The 17,484-nt window shown below is 35.4% G+C and overlaps 1 protein-coding gene across 1 annotated transcript in view; it reads right to left on the bottom strand.

Annotated features, from left to right (window-relative positions):
* Nucleotides 1–17,484, bottom strand: part of AGPS (alkylglycerone phosphate synthase) — a 153,600-nt gene that overhangs the window by 19,749 nt on the left and 116,367 nt on the right. The window contains exons 18-19 of the mRNA XM_059394228.1: nucleotides 12,635–12,734; nucleotides 10,304–10,361 (exon numbers count right to left, since the gene is read on the bottom strand). Of these exons, the coding sequence (XP_059250211.1) occupies nucleotides 10,304–10,361; nucleotides 12,635–12,734 (158 nt within the window). The remainder of the gene's footprint in view (nucleotides 1–10,303; nucleotides 10,362–12,634; nucleotides 12,735–17,484) is intronic.

Genomic DNA, 17,484 nt, shown 5'->3' with positions numbered 1-17,484 from the left:
CATCAAAAAAGAGAACTACAGACCAATATCCTTGATGAACACAGATGAGAAAATTCTCACCAAAATACTAGCCAATAGGATTCAACAGTACATTAAAAGGATTATTCACGACCAAGTGGGATTTATTCCAGGGCTGCAAGGTTGGTTCAACATGTGCAAATCAATCAATGTGATACAACACATTAATAAAAGAAAGAACAAGGACCATATGATACTCTCAATAGATGCTGAAAAAGCATTTGACAAAATACAACATCCCTTCCTGATCAAAACTCTTCAAAGTGTAGGGATAGAGGGCACATACCTCAATATTATCAAAGCCATCTATGAAAAACCCACCACAAATATCATTCTCAATGGAGAAAAACTGAAAGCTTTTCCTCTAAGGTCAGGAACATGGCAAGGATGTCCGTTATCACCACTGCTGTTCAACATAGTACTAGAAGTCCTAGCCTCAGCAATCAGACAACAAAAAGAAATTAAAGGCATCCAAATTGGCAAAGACTATCACTCTTTGCAGATGATATGATACTCTATGTGGAAATCCCAAAAGACTCCACTCCAAAACTGCTAGAACTTGTATAGGAATTCAGTAAAGTGTCAGGATATAAAATCAATGCACAGAAGTCAGTTGCATTTCTCATCACCAACAAGACAGAAGACAGAGAAATTAAGGAGTCAATCCCATTTATAATTGCACCCAAAACTATAAGATACCTAGGAATAAACCTAACCAAAGAGGCCCAGAATCTATACTCAGAAAACTATAAAGTACTCATGAAAGAAATTGAGGAAGACACAAAGAAATGGAAAAATGTTCCATGCTCCTGGATTGGAAAAACAAATATTGTGAAAATGTCTATGCTACCTAAAGCAATCTACACATTTAATGCAATTCTTATCAAAATACCATCCATTTTTTTCAAATAAATGGAACAAATAATCCTAAAACTTATATGGAACCAGAAAAGACCTCGAATAGCCAAAGGAATATTGAAAAAGAAAGCCAAAGTTGGTGGCATTACAATTCTGGACTTCAAGCTCTATTACAAAGCTGTCATCATCAAGACAGCATGGTACTGGCACAAAAACAGACCCACAGATCAATGGAACAAAATAGAGAGCCCAGAAATAGACCCTCAACTCTATGGTCAGCTAATCTTTGACAAAGCAGGAAAGAATGTCCAATGAAAAAAAGACAGCCTCTTTAATAAACAGTGTTGGGAAAACTGGACAGCCACATGCAGAAAAATGAAATTGGACCATTTCTTTACACCACACACGAAAATAGACTCAAAATGGATGAAGGACCTCAATGTGAGAAAGGAATCCATCAAAATCCTTGAGGAGAACACAGGCAGCAACCTCTTCGACCTCAGCCGCAGCAACGTCTTCCTAGGAATATCGCCAAAGGCAAGGGAAGCAAGGGCAAAAATGAACTATTGGGATTTCATCAAGATCAAAAGCTTTTGCACAGCAAAGGAAACAGTTAACAAAACCAAGAGGCAACTGAAAGAATGGGAGAAGATATCTGCAAACGACATATCAGATAAAGGACTAGTGTCCAAAATCTATAAAGAACTTAGCAAACTCAACACCCAAAGAACAAATAATCCAATCAAGAAATGGGCAGAAGACATGAACAGACATTTCTGCAAAGAAGACATCCAGATGACCAACAGACACGTAAAAAAGTGCTCCATATCACTCGGCATCAGGGAAATACAAATCAAAACCATAATGAGATACCACCTCACACCAATCAGAATGGCTAAAATTAACAAGTCAGGAAATGACAGATGCTGGTGAGGATGGGAGAAAGGGGACCCCTCCTACACTGTTGGTGGGAATGCAAGCTGGTGCAACCCCTCTGGAAAACAGCATGGAGATTTCTCAAAAAGTTGAAAATAGAACTACCCTATGACCTAGCAATTGCACTACTGTAGTGATCCAAAGGGGCACGGGCGCCCGAATGTTTATAGCAGCAATGTCTACAATAGCCAAACTATGGAAAGAACCTAGATGTCAACAGCTGAATGGATAAAGATGTGATATATATACACAATGGAGTACTATGCAGCCATCAAATGAAATGAAATCTTGCCATTTGTGACGACGTGGATGGAACTAGAGAGTATCATACTTAGTGAAATAAGTCAATCGGAGAAAGACAGCTATCATATGATCTCCCTGATATGAGGAAGCGGAGATGCAACATGGGGGGTTAAGGGGGTAGGAGAAGAATAAATGAAACAAGATGGGATTGGGAGGGAGTCAAACCATAAGTGACTCTTAATTTCACAGAACAAACTGAGGGTTGCTGGGGGGAGGGGGCTTGAGAGAGGGGGGTGGGGTTATGGACATTGGGGAGGGTATGTGCTATGGTGAGTGCTGTGAAGTGTGTAAACCTGGCGATTCACAGACCTGTACCCCTGGGGATAAAAATATATGTTTATATTTTAAAAAAAAAGTTAACTCCTAAAATCGTGAATTTAATATCTATTGAAAAAAAACCTGTAAGTCATTTTTTGTGCCATTTTCCTACCCAATGCATGAATATATATATACATGAAATAAAGCTTAACAGCACTATCTGATACAATTCTCTTATGATGATACAATGTTCTTTATCTGCACTATTCGGCATCGTTGCTCCTACCCACATGTGGGTATTTGCATTTGAAGTATAGCTAGTGCAAGTGAGAAAATGAATTTTTAATTTAATTTAATTTTTTAAAAAGATTTTTAAAATTATTTGAGAGAACACAAGCAGCAGGGAGAAGCAGAGGGAGAGGCAGCTGAGCAAGCAGCCTCACTCAGGGCTCAATCCCAGGACGCCAGGATCACGACCTAAGCTGAAGGCAGACACTCAACTGATTGAGCCACGCAGACACCCCGTGCATTTTTACTATTAATTAATTTTTTTTTAAAGGCAGAGAGGTAAGGCAGGGGCAGAGGAAGAGAGAGAATCTTAAGCAGGCTCCATGCCCCTTGCAGAGCCTGACAGAGGCTCAATCTCACAACCATGAGATCTTAACTTGAGCCAAAAATCAAGAGGTGGCTGCTTAATGGACTTAGCCACCCAGGTGCCCCTAATTTTAATTGATTTAAATTTAAATAGCCCAACGTAGCTTAGTGGGTTTCATATTAGATAATACATAACAACACTTTAAAAAAATTTCAACTAACATCACTTTTAATAGATTCACATCTGAAAATATCTATATGTTTTTTTTCTGTTATACATTTTTTAAATTTAAAATCTATTAACTAACATATGGTGTATTATTAGTTTCAGAGGTTGAGTGTAGTGATTCATCAGTTGCAAAAAACAATCAGTGTTCATTCCATCACGTGCCCTCCTTAATGCCCATCACCCAGTCACCCCATCCCCCACCAACCTCCCCTCCAGCAATGGTCAGTTTGTTTCCTGTAGTTAAGAGTCCCTTATGGTTTATCTTCTCTGATTTTATCCTAATTTATTTTTCCTTCCCTTCCTCTACATTCATATGTTTTTTTTTTTCTTAAATTCCACAGGTAAGTGAAGTCATATGATAAGTCTTTCTCTGACTGCTTATTTTGCTTAGCATAATGTCCTCTAGTTCCATCAGCTTCACTGCAAATGGTAAGATTTCATTTTTTTTGATGGCTGAGTAGTATCCCACTACACACACACACACACACACACACACACACCCTATATCTTCTTTATCCATTCCTCTGTCGATGGACATCTGGGCTCTTTCCACAGTCTGGTTATTATGGACATTGCTGCTAAAACACTGGAGTGCATGTGCCCCTTCAAATCACAACATTTGTATCCTTTGGGTAAATACTTCGTAGTCCAACTGCTGGGTCACAGGGTAGTCCTATTTTTAACTTTTCGAAGAACTTCCATACTGTTTCCCAGAGTGGCTGCACCAGTTTGCATTCCCACCAACAGTGTAAGAGGGTTCCCATCTCTCTGCATCCTCATCAACATCTTTTGGGTGTTAATTTTAGCCATTCTGATGGCTGTGGAGTGGGATCTCATTTGATTTGCATGTCCCTGATGAGCATTTGAAAATATCTATTAGAATTAACTGTTTATCTCAAGAAACTACAAAAATTAATCATTCTCTAACAATCTAATAAAGTAGTACAGACATTCCGACTAACAAACATCTTACTTAGAAGAGTCTTGGATATAAAATTGCTGGGATCTCTTTAGAGGTCCAAAGAGAAATATTAGTATCGAGGCCATCTATTCTAGGATGGTGATAGACCTGAGGGTGTAAGCTACAACAGGCAGCTTCTGGAATTGTATACATGGAAAGGCACAGGGATCAATACAACCTTTACAATAGATTTTCAGTCAGTTCTCAAATCGGTTTGTCCTATGATACAGCTGTAATAATTAAATGTTCAGTGAAATTATGGGTAAAATTGGCTGGTTTTGAACTCTATTTACAGGATTACTTCAGTGGAAAAATATTAGTTTTGTGAGAAAAAGCCAGTCACAAAGAAGGAACCAAAAGAAAAAAAATTAATTTAAAGGACAAAACTTTCTGCCATATTATGGTAATCTGATAATCAATATTGGAAAAGCTATACTCATCTGGTAGGCATCAAAAGATCAAAATCACAACCAGGATACTGATATTGATATAGTCAAGATACAGAACAATTCCATCACGACAAGGATACCAGTGTTTTCTGTTCTACAGTCACCCCTTCCCCACAACCGACCCCTGGAAACTGTTAATCTGTTCTCTATTTCTGTAATTCAGTCACTTCAAAAATGTCATAGAAATAGAATTGTATTGTATGTAATCTTTGGGGATTGGCTTTCTTTTACTCATCATAATTCCCTGGAGAATTACCCAAGTTGTTGCATGCACTGATAGTTGGTTCCTTCATATTGCTGAGGAATTGTCATGGTATGGATGTACCAAACCACTAGCTGAAGGACATCTACACTGTTTCTAGTTTGGGACTATATATTGGGTAAAGCTGCTCTAAATACTCACGCAGAAGTTTTTGTGTGAGCCTAAGAGTTTAATACCCTGCTATACAATCCCCTGGTATACATAAGAGTATAATTGTTGGGTTAAATGCTAGTTGCATGTTTGATTTTATAAAAAATTGCCAAAGTGTCTATAGAGTGGCTATACCACTTCACATCCCTTCCAGCAATGTATTATTGATCTAGTTTATTCACATCTCACCAGCATTTGATATTGTCACTATTTTTAAATTTTAGCTTTCTGATATGTGTATAGTGATTTCCCTTGTGGCTTTAATTTGCATTTTCCTAATAGCTAATGATGTTGAGCCTCTTTTCATGTGATTATTTACCACCTATATATCCTCTTTAGTGAAATTCTTTGTATCTTTTGCCCACTTTCTAATTGGATTGTTTGCATCTTACTCTTGAATTCTGAGAATTTTTTTTTTAAGATTTTATTTATTTATTTGACAGAGATCACAAGTAGGCAAAGAGGCAGGCAGAGAGAGGGGAAGGGAAGCAGGCTCCCTGCTGAGCAGAGAGCCCGATGAGGGGCTTGCTCCCAGGACCCTGGGATCATGACCTGAGCCAAATGCAGAGGCTTTAACCCACTAAGCCATCCAGGAGCCCTGAGAATTCTTTATATATGATAGACATAGGTCTTTTGTTGGACATGTGGTTTGCATGTTTTTTCTACCACTCTGTAGCTCAACTTTTCATCCACTTATCAGAGTCCTCCACAGAGCAAACATTTTTAATTTTGATGAGATCCAATTTATCAACTCTTCCTTTAAAGGACTAAACTTTTGGCGACCAGCTTAAGAACTCTTTGGCTAACTCTAGACCCTGAAGATTTTTTTCTTGTTTTCTTCTAAAAGCTTTATTATTTTATGTTTCATATTTAAGTCTGTTAACTATTTTGAGTTAATTTTGGTATATGATATTGAAATTCAGGTCAAGATTCTTTTTTTGGCTTATGGATGTCCACTTACTACAGGACCATTTGTTGAAAAACTATATACTTCCTCTACTGGGTTACTTCTGTATTGTTATCAAAATCAGCTGGACATACTTATGGGTCGGGGGACTTTTCTATTCTGTTCTACTGACGATGTTTCTCTCTCTCTTCCAACAGCACAATCCTGATTTTACTAGAGCTACAATATTAAGACTTGAAATCAGGTAGATAGATTCCTATGATTTTAGTCTTCTTTTTCATAATTGTTTTTCCTAAGTGTTTTGGCTATCTAGTTCCTTTGTCTTGCCATATACATTTTAGAATAATCTTTAATGTACCTACTAAAAATTTTGCTGAAATTTTTATAGGAATCACATTGAACAAATACGTAAATCTGGAAATGGCTGTCTTCACTACGTCAAGTTTTCAACCAATCCATGAACACGGTCTCTCCATTAATTTATCTTCTTTGATTTTTTTCATCAATGTACTATAATTCTCGGAATACTGATCCTGTATATATTTTGTTAGATTTATGCCTAAGTATGTACAAATTTTGTTAGATTTATGTTCACTTCATTTTCTTTGAAGCAACTGGAAATGGCATTGTATTTTAAATTTTGGTTTCTCTATCTTTGTTCTTAATATTAGAAACGTGATTTATTTTTATGTATGCTCTTAAATTCTGCATATCTTGTTTTTATAGATTCTTTGGGATTGTCTACATAGACAATTATGGCACCTATTAATAGTAAGAATTTTATTTCTTCCTTTCCAATATGTATGTCTTTTATTTCACACTACGGTTTTAACAAAGGGCTTTGAAGCCAATCTTTTGCTCATTCTTTTGAGTCGTCTCTTTTTTACTTTTTTAAAGTTTCTGATACTACTGGATTCTGTTAAGACCACAAACAAACAAACAAAACCTTGGAGCAGCTGCCCCACAGTTATTCTCTGAACAATAGGAAATAATTTTGGCTAGGTAAAAACACCAATATTTAAACTAAGACTGGTTTTATTTAATCAAAGAATTATACTTCCTGACAAGGACTTAGGTATAATATTAGGTAAAAACTTAAGTCATAAATTGAAATTAAGGACATGGCTGGTAAAAACTCTTTAAACTGACCAGCTCGTCGGTTATAAAAACAAGCACTATGAAGATTAAGTTAAGCAGGCTTTATATTTCCTATAGCCCCCAATTCCAGACTACATCTGTTTTCTTTGATACACAAAACCAGAGTTAAAATAGCTCCATTTATCACAGCATGATTGTAGGCAGACAAATCAGCCTGTCTGTTTCCAGATAGTGAAAGCAACCGTTATTAATCACAATTACAGGCCAAACCCTCTAAGAGAAATTGCATCAATATTCTCCCAACCGCCAGCCCTTCTACTCTTGAACTCAAAAATGGTACTGAGAATGTCGTGACACTGCCTGAAGGTCAGTAAATAAAGATGACACTATGAGGTCAACTTGAGTTTTAAGTTCAGGATGCAAATTAAGGAAAATCTTTTCTTCACATAAAAAGAAGTGATCTCTCAAAAGCTCTGTCATTAGTTAAGTTTTAGCAGGACAATTAAACCTATTCAATTTCAAATTTATCTAGAAAGGTTTCTGTTTTATGAAACTATACTGAACAACAGAGGATATTTGACATTTATAAATTAGATGATTAACTTTTAAGCAGGAGGCATTTATGAGAGTAGACATTTTTGTATAGCATATTTTGTAGCCAAGAGTGTGAAGGAAATTTCTTTCATACAGATTATAAGAGAATTTCCTATAGAATGAGACCAACTGCAGGTTACAACTGAAAATATGTTAGGACAATTGTTGTATCCTATACCTTAAATGTATGAATGTATCCCTTTCATATAAACTGTAATCCTTTCTTCAACAGTTAAGAATATAAACCAGAGTTTCCATTTGGAGTTGTCTATTGCTATTTTTTTAAGCCACTGGGTTTTTTTTGTTTTTTTTTTTTTTTAAGTGCCTACTATATGCACGGCACCTTAGATGCTTTACATATCACATGTAACTCTTATAATAATTGTATTTTAAGTTATTATTTTAAATGTATTAATATACAAGGTAGGTACTATTAATTCTATTTCAGAAGAGAACACCAGCTCAGAGAAGTTATTTCCTTAAGGTCACCAGCTAGTTAAGTGCAAGAACCAGGAGTCAAATACAGATTTGATACCAATGTCTATGTTCTTTCGCCTTGTTTATAAGCCTCCCAACCTTTTATTTGCTTTAAGACAAAGTTTGAACGGAACCTTATGTACATAATGCATCTATGGAAGAATATTAAAATGGCTGCTGTTATACAGTTGTAGAGAAATGCACCTTATTTTACCCTACTTTTCTACTGAATAACTGGCTCTAATATATTTTCTCAGAAATATTATGGAATGAGGTGCCTGGGTGGCTCAGTGGGTTAAGCCTCTGCCTTTGGCTCAGGTCATGATCTCAGGGTCCTCGGATGGAGCCCCCGCATCAGGCTCTCTGCTCAGTGGGGAGCCTGCTTCCCCCTCTCCCTCTGCCTGCCTCTCTGCCTACTTGTGATCTCACTCTGTTAAATAAATAAATAAAATCTTAAAAAAAAAAAAGAAATATTATGGAATAAACTGAGTCTTTTCATCATTAAACATGACCCCATATTCAAACAAGGCCTGACCATTAAATATTTGAAGATAAATTAGCAATGAGACTATAGCCATTTTAATATGAATGACTCAGAGCTATCTGCGAATTTGCAAAACTGCTCCAAATTCTGTGAGCACTTGGGCACTTAGCCACTCACTTAACATATTCATTGAGCATCTACTATACAGAAGAGCCAGTAGTCACTGTTTTAGGGACTGGAAAACACAGTGATGAACAAGATAAAGTCAGTAACCTCACTGAACTTATTCAAATGAGGAACACAGAAACTAAACAAAAGAACAGGGAGGATACCCTTAAGAAGCTGACATTTTTATCAGAGAACTAAACGATGGGAAAGTGAGCCATGAAAACATCTGGGGGAAAAACAAGAGAATGGAAGAACATCAGAAAAAAAAAGAAAAGAAACAGCAAAAGCCTTGCAGGCTTTTAAGATTTAAGGAAATCTGGGGATTTCCCCTTTGCAGGGGAAAGGGGGCTGGTATGTCTGAAGAATAGCAAAAAAGCCAATGTTACTAGAGTAAAAAAGTAGGAAGAGATGTGGATGTAGAGACAGAAACATTTATATCCTTGAAGGTCCTGATAAGGAGTTTGGATTTTATTTTTAGTGTGAGGAGAAAGCACTGAATTTTGGGAAAAGATTACTCTGGCAGCAACAGAAATGACAGTAAGGGATCAAGAGTGGCAGTAGACAGACCAGCTAACATGCTACTGCAAAAGTCTCTGCAGAAAGAAAGTAATTTGAACTAGAATGCCCTGGTGGTGATGCTTCCTGGTAGCTGAGAATCATCAGCATATCTTTAAGTCCTGGGACTGAGGTCATCACCATCGAAGTCAACAGAGAAGAACAAACTGGCTCAGTGAGGAGTCCTGGAGGACACTCCAATATTTAAAAGTTTAGAAGAGGGCAAGCTGGCAAAGGAAAAGCATCTTCATTTTACCAGCACATATGAAATATACTTTGTATTTAGGCTTACCTAGTTTCTTTTTCTAAGCACTTGAGGAAACCAGCTAGTTTAGAGTTTTTTCTATGCAGCTATAATTTTTGAGCACAAAGAAAACAAAAATATGAGAAATACAATAAAAATAAGATTTCTATTTAAATGAGGCAGAATCTTAATAAATACATAATCAAACCTAGCTACATTCAAGTTCAAGTCAATAATTTCTAAAAATAAATCATTTCATCAAACTTGGGAATCTTTAACAAATAAAGACCTATGGGCCTAGAACCTGAAAATGGAAATAAATTACTGAAGTTTTATTGTAACATGATCTGACCAGTATTTATTTTGTTACCTGATACTGACAACATGTTAAAAACCTAGTCAGGAAGTAAAAAAACAATCCGAAAGTCAAACTGATTTACATGTAAGAGCTCAGAAAACAATAAATATCTATGATGCAGAAATTAAAATGTTGACTCATTTCCGTTTTAACATCTAAAGCATGGCCAAGTAATTAATTTGTGTCTAAATTAGAGAAAAAGGATTTTATACTTTAAAAGAAGAACAGTAATGTTTAATATTTCGTCTCTGGATTACCACCACAACTCTAGGCTACCTCAATGACAGACATACAAATTCTCAAGAAATATCAGGTGCCCTCAAATTACATACTGTTGTGGCTCTCCCCAGCACTTTATCAAACCAATTATTTTTAACAGTAGGAATATTAGAAATTCTACCTCCATGGTGATGCGACAGGCTCCCTCCATTAGCAAGGATTTCTTCTCTAGCAGCTGCCTGTATTTGGAAACAACACAACAAACAGTTGCTACTTAGGTTTCACTTTGCAGGGAAAGAGTAAAACCCAGCTCCCAAAGGAGGCACATACTTCCTGGGTTAAATAACAAACTGGAAGCCTAATTTTTCTTTCTCTTGGGTTACCTACATTTAACCCAATTAAACAATTAAATATTAAACAATTAAATAGAAACAATTAAAATATGCAGCCTAGCTTTCCCCCCCCCCTGGTTTTTTTTTTTTTTTTTCCCAGTGAATGGTCACAATGTCTACAACAGTCACTTCAAGATTCTAGAAAACAAGAAGAAGAAAAATGATCAATTCAGGAGCACCTCATTGTTAATAATAATAAAAAGTTTTGTGAAGACATTCAAGTCCTACTCTGAAGTAAACATCTCACTATACCAACAAATGTTACTAACCCACATTTATTTTAACTGCTTATTTTAACATTTAACTGCTTATTTTATGTCTACAAAAGTAAGCAATTTACCTGCAGCAACTCATTTATTTTCCACTACAGCCTTATGGGATAATTACAACTATCCATATTTCACAGACAAAGGAAATGAGGCTTAGATGGTTAAACTGCTCACCAAATATCATAAGGTGGGCATCAGACTCAAAATCACTTGCAAAGCTACCAGAGATCAACCAGAAAAGCCCTTATGAAGAACATTACTTTTTTTTTTTAATTTTATTTTTTCAGCGTTCCAAGATTCATTGTTTATGCATCACACCCAGAACATTTCATAGGTCAATTCCTGGGACAAATTATGGTCAGACCTATTTAAGTGCAAAAAAACCCCCTTATTTTCTCCTCCTAACATGTTTGACCCTGATTAATCTCCTTATAGAGCATTAAGGTTAGAAAAATAAACACTTAAAGGAAAATAGAGAATGACTGAAGTGCAGAGTGGAAAAAAGGAACAGAAGTAGAATTACATTCAATTCATGAGTATATACCAGCCATGAGATGAAATAGCTACAGTGCCTAGAACTCAGAATTACTCAGGTGTGTATAACTATCAGGAATTAGGCCAGGGTAGAAGAGGGCCCAGGCAGGACAGATGGACCATATCTCATTGCAAAGCAACTTATATAAACCCTCATCACTGAGGATTTAGGGTTTCTCAAATTAATCCAAAAAAATGCTAGCATTATACCTTCTAACAAATTATTTTAAATAACTATTTTAAATTTAATAAATCATTACATTAATTAAACAAATAATTTTAAATAAGGCAATAACTATTTGAAATTAGTAGAGCTTAGAGAATTGCAGTTTGGATCAGGAAAAAGGAATAATTTCACTCTTGCAGTACAGTACTACAGGGACAGGGCCTTTGAGTAGTCAGAAGGTAACCAAAACATTGAAAGGCTAAACTGATGGAAAAGTATTTGAACTTTTGGGGGTGATAAATACGTTCATTATTTTGATTGACGTGATATTTTCACAGGTGTAAACATATGCAAAGCTCATCAAAATGTACATTCCAAATACATGCAGTTTTCTGTATTTCAATTATACTTCAAAAAAGCTGTTTAAAAAAAAAAAAAAAAGGCATAGGAGGCAGCCAAACAAACCCTGCTACTGTTTGAATCTAAAAGTGTGGCACTGAAAATCACTGCATGGTGCTACCTTTGGCAGGCACGCAATAACACTAAGACACTAGGTTTTAAACACTACTTTAAACGGGAGCACACCTAAGGTTTTAACAAACCTCAATCTCTTCCCAGTTCCTCCGTAGTCTAGTCTGTCTCAACTCTAGGCATACTTGTAATGACAATTGGAATCTTAAGGCCACTGAAGGCATGTTAACAGAAACTAGCAGTAAATGAACCTCAGTGGCCTATGTATAGCTATAACAAACCAAAAATTTTAAAACTAGAATGAGGATATTACAGCAACAAAAAGCAAGAAGATCAGGGCTGCTGACTTCAAGTGCAGCCGCCATAAGCAAATGGATGAATTGCCAAAGTGATATCAAGGATTCCTAGTTAAGTTAATCAGGTTTCATATCCTGTAAGTAACAACCAAAGAATCACAGGCTACAGAATATTAATTCTAACATCTCTAGAGAATATTACTTTTAAACTCACAATTCAGTATACAACTCAGTACACCAAATACGCTTCTCATTTCTATAAACTACCAACCAGGTAAGCCATTGAGTGATTAAAGAGAGTCAAACTAAAATTCACAAATTGATAGGAAAGTTTATTTAAATTAATAAAAGAATATAAAAGTATACTCATGTATGCAAAATTACCTCTGTTTGTTCAAACACAGTCAGTGGGTCACTTATTCCCCTGTAGTTAAAGGCAAAGTAGAAATAGATACATGCACCTGCATCGTAAGTCTGCGTCACCCTAAAAAACAAAGAGACAATTCCCACAAGATGTTAAGTGAAATCAGATTTAACATTTAGAAATGTAAAGGTAAAATCATTTAATCTGCTTAAGCCATAATCTCATTCTCTACCCAGACTCTTAACTCCATGGAAGGAATGGAGATTGGGTGGATGAAGGAAACACAGGAACTAACTGTGCTATTTTTAACAACTTTTTTTTTAGTAAATCTGGATTATTACCCAAAGAATTTAAAAAATTAAAAACAATGTACATTTCTCCAATTGATCTGAAATAAACAAAAACCCTACCTCCTCAGAAGAGACTGGTTTGGTTTGGTTTTGTTACAAAGTATAGGGAAGTTAATGAAGTCCCCAAACAGACTAGATGGGACTTGGTGATCCATCATAAGCCTTCTAAACTTGCTCAAAGTCAACAAAATAGGCATGAGAACATAAACCTTGGAAATAAGAGAAATGTTCAAATACCAAAAATGATCAGGCTGGGTAAAATACAGCATCTTCACTAACTTCATATTAATAATTATTAAGAACTTTGGAAACAAATTGAATGATCAGATCAAATGCAGTGACAAGGCTTTAAAATACTGTCTCTGAAGGTTTTACACTCTAGGCCCCATATGTGTGCATGTTATATATGTGTTTACAAATGATACCAAGCACATTAGATTATTAAATCATATATATGACATATATCTGGGCTTTCAAAATGCAATTAGGTGAAGCATTTAGAAGAGGGCTAAGATAATCATAGTCAGATCTGTGAGTGCAATTTACAGAGGTTCCTACAAAGAATTTAATTTAACAGAAGGAGCATACAGAGGAAATACTCTTTTTACTACAACAATACAAACAGAATCTAATCTAAAATTTTAATGGCCTTTTAGGCCAAATGTTAGGTGCCTCAGAACAGAAGAAATGAACTGTTTAACAATGCTACTGTCAATTTGCCAGCTGTGTGTTTCTTCTAGTGTTAATTCACACTCATAAAAAAGATCCCTTGAATGTTTACATTTTAAGTATCAGATTTGCAAAGTTTAAGAAAAACTGGAGAACAGTTTTAACAATGAGGGCACTATCATTTAGGAATAATCAAATTTAAATACATTGAAAGGATACCTGGATGAAATGAGTTGATAGCAATTAATAAAATATGTATCACTCATATTTGAATCAATATCAATAAATAGAAAATACAACTAAATGCTAACAGAGCATTGCTACCTTCCAACAAATCTAGGATCTATACCACAGAGTTCAGTTTCAATAGATAAACAGGCTTCTAAAAGTCATATAACAAAGTTTCACTGATCAGTAACTCAAAGACAAAGTAAAAATAATAAACATTTTTTTGAAAACCTCAATTTGGATCTACTTCAGAAACTGACTCAGGTAGGTCTATACCTTTTAATAGAACAATTCTATTATTTAAGACACTTAAATGCCAAGAGCTTCCAAAATTATCTGGACAAGTGATAGCATGCCTGCCAAGGTCATTATATTATTCTTTAATTTCTAATAAATTTTTGGAGTTCTTATGTTAGACTCACTGGCCAGGAATTCCTTCCCTTATGTTAGACTCACTGGCCAGGAATTCCTTCCCATAATTTAGGATTAGAATTTCTATTCCAGTATAAAGTACATTTTTTTTTTAAAGATTTTATTTATTTATTTGACAAGCAGAAATTACAAGTAAGCTGAGAGGCAGGCAGAGAGAGAGAAGGAGGAAGCAGGTTCCCTGCTGAGCAGAGAGCCCATTGTGGGGCTTGATCCCAGGACCCTGTGATCATGACCTGAGCCTAAGGCAGCGGCTTTAACCCACTGAGCCACCCAGGCACCCCTAAAGTACATTTTAATAGACAGAAATGAAATAAATGAGCCCAATAAATATACCCTACAGCTAATTATTTTCCTTGGGACCTTTGATTTCAATGAGAGCTATAATTATTTCAAGTTAATTTTAGAATAAATTTTTTAAAATAGTTTAAAAAATGTATCTCACACATTCAACATTTACATTCAACACCACAATAACCTCCTTGGCCCACACTATTAAGCAGCTCAAATCAAACTAAACTAAAATCAAACTCTGGTTAAACATTAATTTTATCAAGTATGAGATACAAGAACTATATTTAAAATTCCTTACCAAAACTATTCAAATAATTAGACTGTACATTCTAAATTTTGGTTTTATAAAATGATCACAGAAGCTGAGCATTTAAGCTTTTATCAGAAAATCATTCTTAAAAAAACAGCTGCTTAATAAATGACATATGTCAAATTTAGTCTATCTACCTACAATACATAATAAAGAGCCTTAGTTAAAGCCCTTATGAGTTCCTTTTGAAGATCCAAGACTTGTGCTATCCTGAGGGCAGAATATTTTACTTCCCAATAACTTTCAGTAAGTGGTTTGTCACAGTGATATTCTCATAATGGAAGGGGAGAAGCCTGGACAGAGAAATAGAAAGGTGGGGCAGAAGAAGAAAGAGGGGACAAAATCTATTAAGTCGCTACTTGGTAAAACAAAGGAATAAAAAAATTCTCAACTACAAAAATATAGATTCCATTATTTAAAGTATTTCAAATTTTACGGGTAACAAATGACTTTTGGATTATTAGGCCTGATTTGCTTTCAGTATTACAATAGGAGGCATGACAGACCAGGCCACCAAAAGAATTAAGCATCAATTTGGGTTTATAATATAAACGAACAGAAAATTTTTTCTTAGACTTTAAGATAAAAAACTTACTTTAAAGGACATCTCCAAATTAAAAAAAAGAGAAAGAAAGAAAGAGAGAGAGAGAGAGGAAGAAAGAGAGAGATAGAGAAGGAGAAAGAAAGGTGTATATCGTTACACCTTTATTTGGAGAAGTTCTCTCCAAGATCAGTCACTAGGCCACCAGCAGGTTTATCAAGTTATAAGTTCTTTATTGTACAAAGCAAGGCCCCGATTTTCCCTTCCTTTAGATATCAAATGACCAGTCACTAATCCACATTTTGAGCTTTTGTGTTTTTAGATTCATCCCCAAATACACTTGTTCTAAAACATGTTAATACGTAAATTAATACATAGGTTCAGTACTTCCTGAAATGTCATCAAACCCTGATATTCTCCCTCCCACACAGAAGCCAAAAACACATTTTCAAGTAGATCTTTCAAGCTGACATGAACATTTAATGTCTAAGAAAGAGGCTTTCCTCAGATCTCATGTTAGAATTTTGCTTTCTTATCCCAGCAAAAGCATAAAAATTTAGTAAATTCTGAAAGATATGTGTCCCAAAGGGGGCAATAAGTAGAACTAAGAAATATAATCTGGTAGTAGGGAAGTATGAGATGAGGATATAAAAGACAGAAAAAAAAAATCAAAAGAAATAGCAGTCTGAAAAGCATAGAAATATTTGTAGTCTTACAAATGAAATATATGCAAATTATCATGCTACATTAAAATATTAAAGAGGACTTAACAACTGGATGCCTTCATGAGGATTTGTCATTGGCGAAGAAAAACAGTACCTAAATTTTCCTCACTAGCACTAGTATAGGTTGTCTACCTCAAGTTTCATGTAATGACCTCACAACAATTCAATGGTATTCATAAAGCCCTTCACATGCCCTCTCTCACATTTCAGACTCACAAACTCATCAAGTAGATGGTATTACACTGCCTTACTAATGATAAACTCTGAGCTCAGAGATTAAATTACTAATACACAGCAAAACAGCGCCTTCACCTGTCATATACATGTAGTGTTACAAAACAAAGAAATTTAAAAGTAAACAGGAAGTTGCCATGGCCACACAGCTGGCCAGCAGGGTCTGGTTCTCGATCTGGATTAGGCCCAGATCTGCCTTCCCAGGCTAAGATTAAGTGATTCTGAGCAAATCAGAACAAGCATCACAAATAAAATATACGGAAATGGTATTTTGGTCAAGCATATTTGTTGTTTAGAGTCCCGCATCAGGTACACTTAACAATAAGGATATTACATTATTTCCCAAATTACCTTAACTTCTAATTTTGCTTCTATTGTAATTTTTGGGTTTATTTCAATAATAAATATTGAGTTACATTCCTGAAAACCACATACACACACACACACACACACACACACACACAGGAGAGGAAGTTATGTAACATAGAATGTTTAAAAAATTTTAAAGTGCTAGATAACTACTGTATCATTTACTTCAAGGATCCCCTTCACATAATCTCCCCTAATTTCCCTTTATTCTCCATTCCAATTAATTCTATAACTTTATAGATAAGTCAAGCTTGATTCAGTCTTCATACATTTAATCTTCTGGTGTTTTACACAGGTCTTTTAATAAGAAAAGATTGACTACAAAGTGCCCCATCTCAAGAAAAACCTCCTTTTGGACTGCTGCTATCTAACAAAGAGGTCAAGACTTTCAGTTAACTGCCCACTGTGGAAGATATCAGCCACATGGAGTGTTTTAAATTTAAATTATTTGAAATTAAATAAAACTTAAAATTCAGTTCCACAGTCACATGTCAACAGCTCCACAGCCACATGTGGCTTGTGGCTACCGAAATAGACAGGGGAGACAAAGAACATTTCCATTGCCGTCGAAAACAACGACTTAATCTTTATTTGGATATTTTGTTCCACTCATTCCTTTATTCTATGCCCATTCATTTAATCAATAACAAAGTGGTGCTTTTAACTTTTGTCTATTGAAGAAAAAGTTATGTTGAGTGTGTATTAAATTATACTTTCTTGA

Source organism: Mustela nigripes, chromosome 3 (genome assembly GCF_022355385.1).
Source record: "Mustela nigripes isolate SB6536 chromosome 3, MUSNIG.SB6536, whole genome shotgun sequence".
Classification (NCBI taxonomy): Eukaryota; Metazoa; Chordata; class Mammalia; order Carnivora; family Mustelidae; genus Mustela; species Mustela nigripes.
Note: the sequence above shows the minus strand (reverse complement) of the source record. Positions and strands in the feature narration are given on the sequence as shown.